Genomic DNA, 7775 nt, shown 5'->3' on the forward strand with positions numbered 1-7775 from the left:
AGAAGAGCAGATTGGGCAACAAGGGCAGGAACATTTTTGTTTGTTTGTATATTTTTATTGATTTCAGAGAGGAAGGGAAAGGGAGGCAGAAACATCAATGACGACAGAATCATGGACAGGCTGCCTCCTGCACAGGATGGAGTTCACACAACCCAGTCATGTGCACTGACTGGGAATTGAACCGTGACCTCCTGGTTCATAGGTCCACGATCACCCAGCCACGCGGGTGGAGCCAGGAATGTCTGTATCAGGACCCGGTTGCTGGGGCAGGGGAAGGGGCTCCTCAAAGGCCCGGGCGCTCCAGGCGCCCAGCTGTGGTCCAAGGGGCTGAGACGGGGAGCCAGGAGCCAGGCTCCGGGCTGGAGAGCGGGCGGTTCAGAGGGCGATGTCGTCCTCGTACAGCGACAGCAGCAGCAGGATGGCCCAGCCGCCCAGCAGGCCCACGTTGTGCAGCAGGAAGAGCAGCCAGGGCCTCCGGTCCCGGATGCTCAGCATGGCCGGGAGCTGAGGAGGAGACATCCGTGAGCGGTCAGCGGGGCTCCCGCTCAGCCCCCCGCCAGGCCCCCGCCTCGCCTGGCCCTGACCAGGTCGCAGAGCGCCACGTAGAGGAAGAGACCGATGGCCACCGCCAGGATCCAGGACTCGCTCTCCTCGCCGACGCCCACCGCCAGCGCCACGTAGAGGCCCACGAAGGCCGTGAGCGCCGAGACCAAGTTCAGCAGCAGCGCCCGGGGCACCGACAGTCCCGCGTGGAGCAGGGCCGCGAAGTCCCCTGGGCGGGAGGCCGGGGTCAGAGCCGAGCCCGACCTCCGACAGGCCCCGCCCCGCCCAGGCCCCGCCCCCTCACAGCTCCCTGCAGATCCCGCCCCCCAGCAGCTCCGACAGTCCCCGCCCCGCCCAGGCCCCGCCCACTCAGCTCCCTGCAGGCCCCGCCCAGGCCCCTCCCACCAACAGCTCCGACAGGCCCTGCCCACTCACAGCTCTCTGTAGGCCCCTCCCACCAGCAGCTCCAATAGGCCCGCCCCAGGCCCCGCCCACTAACAACTCCGACAGGCCCCGCCCCGCAGCTCCCTGCAGGTCCCGCCCCGCCAAGGCCCCGCCCCATTCCACAGCTCCCTGCAAACCCCGCCCCGCCACACGCCCTGCTCTGCCCCACCCAGCAGCTCCCGGCAGGCCCCGCCCACCGCAGGCCCCGCCCCCGCGAGTCCCGCCCCTCGCTCACCCAGCTCATGTGGCACCTCGTGACAGAACACGGCCAGCGAGGTGGCCAGCCCCGTCTTCCAGGAGGACGAGAAGGCGGCGCCCAAGGCCAGCCCGTCGGCGAAGTTGTGCAGGCCGTCGCCCAGTGTGATCATGTAGGGCAGCAGCCTCAGCTCTGCGGGTGCGGCAGGAGTGGGTCGTCATAGGCCCGGCTGCGGCCATTCCCCTGACCCCCAACCCTCCTGGGGCCCCCCCAGGGCTCACCTGGACTCAGCCTCCGGGCCCCGCGGCTCAGTTCAGGGCTTTCCTCCACCACCTGAGGGAGGGGACATGTGGGTGAGCCCCTGAAAGTTGGGGGGCTGGGGCCAGGTCACCCTCGGGGGAGCATCGGGAGCCTGGGGTGCAGGCGCTGGGAGTGGGGGCTCACCAGGTCTGCCCGGGAGCTCTCGTGGGGCTGCTTGGGCTGGTGGAGCTCCCGGGGCGCCAGCTGCAGAGACATGCCGTGGCTGTGGCCGTGGCTGCGGCTGCCGTGGCGGCCACCGTGGCCGCAGGACTCCTCCTTCAGGTCCTGTGGGGACAACAGCTTAGGGCCTGCTATACCCCCTCCCCACCTGCCTCCCCACCCAGTCCCACAGGCCTGACCTCCGGGTCCTGGGGCAGCAGGAGGTCACAGAGTTTCTCAAACAGGAAGAAGATGTACAGGCCCCCGAGTGCCACCAGGAGGCGCCAGATGGGCTGCGTGCCGTGGTCTCCGTGGTCGGCCCCTCCGAACTTACTGTGCCCGCCGTGCTGGTGCAGCCCCAGAACCTGGGAGCGGGGCGGGCACGGGTGGGCTGCCTCAGGGTCTCCCTCCCGCAGAGGTTAGGGTTCAGGGGAGGGGCCCGAGGAGGGCAGGCCTGGAGGAGGACCGTGCAGGGGTGTCCCGGGGCGGGCGTCAGGGTCCTGGCCGCCAGGCTGACCTTGGGCGTCAAGTGCAGGAAGGCGTCTCCGGTGAGCGCGCCCACGGCCAGGCCCAGGAAGGTCTGGATGACGTAGTGGGTGACCCCGCTGCAGGCGGAGCAGAGGAGGAGCAGGAGACCGCACACCGAGGCGAGGCCGATGAGCAAGGTGGCCAGGGAGCCGTACAGGTACTCTGGGGGGGGAGGGGAGTTTGAGCACCCAGGGCCGAGGTGGTCAGGGCCGGCTGGGCCTCTGCTGGCGCTAACTTCTCCTCCTGAAGCTCCACCCCCTCCCTCCCAGGCCTCCCACACGATCCTGGGACCCCTCCGCTCCACCGAGCTCCCCACCAGCCCAGCAGCATTCCCTGCTCCGGGGCAGCCCCCTGCCGTGTGGCCAGGCCACTGGGCACAGCCGGGCAGGCTGACCCGGGGCGGGGACAGGCGCTCACTCTCTGCCTCGCTGAGCTGGTCCTGGACGCTGACGCTGGGCTGTGGGCTGCAGGCGCCGCTCAGCTGCTGCTGCAGCAGCGCGGGGCTCAGCAGGGCCCAGGCCTCCGGGGACACTCCAGCCTGCTCCGGCAGCCCGTACACGGCCAGCACGTCCCTGGCACTCAGGCAAACCTGGGGTGGCAGGGCTGGGGGTCAGGCCTGGAGCAGCCGGGGGACCCCCTCCCCAGGACCGCGGCCCCGGGCTGCTCACTGTGTCCCACACGCTGGCGCTGCTGCTGTTGGGGGGCGCCGGGGCGGCCCTCCTTCTCAGGTGATGGTGGTCGTGGTGGTGGTCGTGGTCGTCGCCATGGTCGCCGTGGTCCCCGTGTCTCGCGGCCGAGCCACCCACCCCCAGCTGCTGCATCAGGGCCGCCAGCTCTGGCCGAGGGGACAGAACCAGTCCGTGAGGCCCCGGCCCTGCCCTCCCCGGGGGCACGTCCCACTGGGGGCACGTCCCACTGGGGGCACGTCCACTCAGGGGCCCGCCCGGGCCTCACCGTCCAGCGTGATGTTGGGAGAGTCCCCTCGGTGCTGCCGGAACACGTAGTCCACAAAGTACTGGGGGCTGGGCAGGGCGTGGACGCAGGACCCGTTTTGGAGGTGGTCCAGCAGCGCGGCCAGCACGGGGCCGGGGCTGCCGGGAGCCCCCGCCCCCGCCCCCGCCGCCTGGTCCAGCAGCCCAGGCAGGTCCACGCAGGCCTGGGCGGGGGGCAGGGGCTCAGCGGCACCGCCTTGTGGCTCTCCGGGCCCCAGCATCACCACCCACCGCCCCCGTGGCACCCGTCCCACTCGGTGGTGAGCACCCACGATGACCCCAGCCAAGCCCACCCTCCGAGTGGGTCCCTTCCCTTCGGTCCCTCTATCCCCCCGCCCCTGCCGGCCGCCCCGGCCCTCGGCCCTCGGCCCTCAGCCCTCACCTCCTCTGCGGAGGGCGAGCCGGCGGGCCGGGCCTGAATCCTCCGCAGCAGCCGGCTCAGGCCTGGGGCCAGGCCCTCGGGGCCCGCGAGCAGGGCCAGCAGGCCGTCCGCTCGGGAGGCCCAGCGGCCAGCCCGGACGTCCTCGCATGTGCCCTCGGGGTCGCTGAGGTAGAGGGCGGCGGCCGCGCTGAGGCGGGGGACGTGCTCGGGCTCCAGGACCAACTCCGGGGTCGGCCGCGGCCCCTCGGGCCGGCCCAGGGCCAGGAGGTCTTCCACAGACAGGCACTGCGGGCGGGACAGGTGAGCGGGCCGGCCCCTGGGGTCCCGGGGAGCTGCCCCCTCACCCCCCGCACCGCATCCATGGCTCCCACACCCCCTCCACGACGGCGCACACAGGGGGCCCTGGAGTCACTGCCTGGGGCCGACGGGAGAGGTGGCCCCGGGTCCCCTCACGCCCGCCCCAGGGAGAAGGCTGGGCTTGGAGCCGGCAGGGCCGTGGCTCCGGATTCGGCCTCTGCCCGCCTCCTGGAGTTTGTCCCTGGGGAGGAGCAGGCAGGGCCGGGCCGGGCCGGAGGGGACCTGTCAGGTGGGGGTGGGGCGCCTACCTTTCCACACGGCCCCTCGGAGCAGTGCGCACGGGCCGCAAGCCTATTTAACAGGCCGCCCAGGGCCACGCGGTCCAGAGCGCCCGGGGCCGAGGACCTCGAAGGCGGCAGGTGAGCAGGCGTGGCTGCCGCCAAGGTCGCCGCCAGCACCGCCAGCAGCAGCCCTGGCGTCTGCGGGGTCCGGACGGCCATGCCGAAGCCTCTGCCGGGGAGCGGGCGGGGGCGGCTGCGGGCGGACAGGGCTGCCTGGGGCCAGACTGGGGCTAGGCGCGGGCTCTCTCCCAGGTAGTCCCAGCAGGGCTCTGTGATTGGCTGTCAGCAGAGTCGCAGATTAACCATTCCAGGGGCAGGTCCTCCCCAAAACGAGGAGCCGCGGCCGGGGGCTGTGCGGTCTGGCCCGGGGCCTGGGGCGGCGGAGGGGCCGGGAGAAGCTCTCCTGGAATTTCCTGCTGTGCTGTCCCTGTCTGACACGGAGGCTGAGCATCCAGGACAGACGCGCTGCCTACGGGGACGAGGGCCCCTTCCCGGGACTCACGGCCTGGGGGTCCGCTGCCTGCTGCTCCCTCAGGGCCTCTGCACCGCCTCCTGCAGTTGTTTCTCGGGGTGCCCCCAAGCAAGGATGCTCCCCGACATTCCACCTGAGCGCCCCCTCCGCCCCTTCCCAGGGTCTCCCGGGCTCCGGAGCTGAAGCGCCCCCAGAGCCTTGAGAACGCGGGACCTTTGCCCCGGGGCCTAGGGCTGAAGTCCCCGCGGGAGGTGGGCTGAGTCACGTCCCCTCCCCCGAGGCTCCTGGGGAATTCCTCAGGAAATGGCCGAGCTGGCGGCCAGCCTGCTTGTCTCTCCCTCCTTTGGCACCTGGGGGCAGGGGGCCTCTTGGGTGTGGCGTCTAGCCTGGCCCCTCCCTGAGGCTCCCTCCCAGCCTTTGACCGGGCTGCCGAGCTGGCGTCTGGGGGAAAGGGCCAGCCTTGCCTCCTGACCCTGGGCCCTGCCTAGTGAGGGGGTGGGGGAGGGCGAGCTCCCGGCAGCAGGACCCAGGTCCAGGACAGAGCCATGGTGCCGTCAGCGGGGAGGGGTGTGTGAGTGTGTGTGTGTGTGTGCAAGGGAAGGGGCAGGACCCAGGTGGGGTTCAGGTGATTCTGGACGCTGGTGCATTGGGGGGGTGGGGGGGGCCTGGGTTCAGGTTCCCCTCACAGTTCTTAGGGCTGAGCCCATCTGTCCTGCACCAGGACCCCCTGGCGGGCTGGAGCCCAGGCCACGGCCTGCCTGGGGCCTGTCAGACCAGAAAGGTCTCCGCCCTGTCTGGCACCTGCTGCAGGCCTCGGGACCTCCCAGAGCTGGTCCTCTTTCCTCTGCTTCTGCCTACCCCCCCCTCTTCCCACTGATGTCCCCTCCTAGCTCAGCCGGGGCAGATGGGGTCCCCAGCGGCCTCTGTGTTGGTGTGGGCCTGTCCGGTGGGTGCCAGGCCCCTCCGGCATCGTCCCACCATCATTGTGATCACAGCACTCACACACCCGGGTGAGTGGGTCCAGAGCAGAACGTGGGAAGCAGGTGTCTGCTCAGATGGACCCGTGTGTTCACATCAAAACACTCAAACCGTGAAGAGTTTTTGTGAGTTTACTTGAACCAAACTGTCCACAATTGCCGGGAAGCAGAACCTCAGGGATTATTGAGATAACGCTCCGGAGAACGGCGGCTACATCTGCATTTATACCTGGCCATCAAAGGAGGGACGGAGGTGGGTTACAGGAAATCCATTGGGGATGGACTAGAGAGGCGGGAGAAAGCAAAACAGGGAAACCCCTGGGACTGGGTAAAAGGTAAAATGATGGACACATGCTTAGGTGAGTGCAAAAACAATTAACATGATAATGAAGGAATTTGAGGCATCTGCCCTGGAGCCCAGCACATGTCCACGCATGTATGTGTACAAGGTCCTTGGTTGGTTACCTCCCCTACTTCCTTCCAGAGAAAGGAAAGTTGCGAGTGAAAGTTTAATTTCAGACCATCTTTTGTGGTCACTTTAGTTCTCTGAGTTTGCAAGACTGCCATGCAGGCCTCTGGTGAACCCGTCAGTTCAGCACGTGCTCCTTCCGTCCACACTGAAATACAGACACGTCCTGTTCAGCCTTAGCAGCAAAGGAATCCTGGCTCATGCTGCTGAGAGGGGAAACCTGCCCTGGCCCCTCCCCACAGCCTGCCTCTTGAGACCTTTGACCCCTGGCCCTATCTTTGTCTCGGCGGCACCTGGGGGGAGGGGCAGGCCCTGGCACCTGCACCTGGTCAGTTCCCCGACCCCTGACTCTGAGCTCCAGGGGAGCAGGGGCCCAGGTCCAAGGACCAGCCCGGCGTCCGGTGGTCCTAGGTCAGGCCTCAGGCTAAGGGCAGTGTCCTTAGTCTGGGGTCAAGTGTTTCTCCTGCCGACCTCACTCACATACAAAGTGTTGGCCCGTCCATTTAAGGGAATAACATTCAGCCTTAAACAGGAAGAAAACTGTTTAAGCTCCATGGTTAAGCATCAACCTATGAACCAGGAAGTCGTGGTTGGATTCCCAAATCCCCAATGGGGGGGCTGGTGGGAGGGTAGGCCATAGGCAGTGTATTTTTTTAAAAAAATATATATTTTATTGATTTTACACAGAGGGGAATTGAGAGGGACAGAGAGTTAGAAACGTCAATGAGAGAGAAACATCGACCAGCTGCCTCCTGCACACCCCCCACTGGGGATGTGCCCGCAACCAAGGTATATGCCCTTGACTGGAATTGAACACGGGACTCTCCAGTCCGCAGGCTGACGCTCTATCCACTGAGCCAAACCAGTTTCGGCAATAAGATATATTTTAAAAATTCTTTGTTTAAAGTATTACATACGTTCCCATTTCCCCTCACTAATACCCTTCAGCCCACCCCGCCCCAGGTCCTCCCTACCCCATTCTGTCCATGGCATGCATGTATGAGTGCAAGGTCCTTGGTTGGTTACCTCCCCTACTTCCCTCTGAGATTTTGCTCTCTGTTCCTGAACGATCAGTCAGAGGCCGAAAACCAGGTGACTCAGGCTTTATTCCAGGAAAGGCCTGCTGGGCTGTCTCCCAAGGAGAGCAGCCGCCCATGCAGAGGTGAGCAGGCCATTGAGGGGAGGAATGGGGTTTGGGATACTCGGCGGTGCTGATTGGTGGCTTAACGTCTGGTCCATATAAGGTACATGGTTAGGTACTCAGGTATTTCCGGCTGCAGGTTACGTCACATTTACTGTTACTACACCCACTGGGGGGAAGGGAGGATCTGTCAGTTCCATGCTCAGGCAGCCCAGTGATGGTTCTCTCATCATTGATGTTTCTCTCTCTCCCTCTCCGTTCCTTTCTGAAATAAATTATACTCAATGCCACTTAAGTTAAAAAGGAGAACTTTTTAAAAATATATTTTATGGCAATGAAAATAGCCCAGCTGCATGGCTCAGGGGTTGAGCATCAACTTACAAACCAGGAGCTCACAGTTGGATTCTCACTCAGGGCACACGCCCAGGTTGTGGGCTCGGTCCCCATTGGGGCATGTGCGGGAGGCAGCCATCAGTGATTCTCTCTCATCATTGATGTTACTCTTTCTCTCTCTGAAATCAATTAAAAAATACC

At 65.6% G+C, this 7775-nt stretch overlaps 1 protein-coding gene across 1 annotated transcript; it reads right to left on the reverse strand.

Moving 5' to 3' along the window:
• Positions 1-61: 61 nt before the first annotated feature.
• Positions 62-4438, reverse strand: SLC39A4 (solute carrier family 39 member 4). The gene is made up of 12 exons (XM_084907124.1): positions 4150-4438; positions 3545-3829; positions 3125-3326; positions 2839-3005; positions 2588-2759; positions 2160-2332; positions 1843-2007; positions 1628-1768; positions 1465-1516; positions 1223-1375; positions 585-772; positions 62-504 (listed from the first exon to the last, which is right to left on the reverse strand). The coding sequence occupies exons 1-12, from the start codon at positions 4339-4341 to the stop codon at positions 376-378; spliced, it is 2019 nt and encodes a 672-aa protein (XP_084763250.1). The 5' UTR covers positions 4342-4438; the 3' UTR covers positions 62-375.
• Positions 4439-7775: the final 3337 nt, after the last annotated feature.

Source organism: Pipistrellus hanaki (assembly GCF_964339955.1).
Source record: "Pipistrellus hanaki genome assembly, contig: scaffold_41, whole genome shotgun sequence".
Classification (NCBI taxonomy): Eukaryota; Metazoa; Chordata; class Mammalia; order Chiroptera; family Vespertilionidae; genus Pipistrellus; species Pipistrellus hanaki.

Excerpts from the sequence above, each read along its gene's own strand:
- SLC39A4 (XM_084907124.1), bottom strand. The coding sequence starts at position 4,341 with ATGGCCGTCCGGACCCCGCAGACGCCAGGGCTGCTGCTGGCGGTGCTG. Across the intron at positions 3,006-3,124 it reads TCCCAACATCACGCTGGACG|AGCTGGCGGCCCTGATGCAG; the intron begins GTGAGGCCCGGG and ends CCCCTCGGCCAG. Across the intron at positions 773-1,222 it reads CGAGGTGCCACATGAGCTGG|GGGACTTCGCGGCCCTGCTC; the intron begins GTGAGCGAGGGG and ends CCTCCCGCCCAG.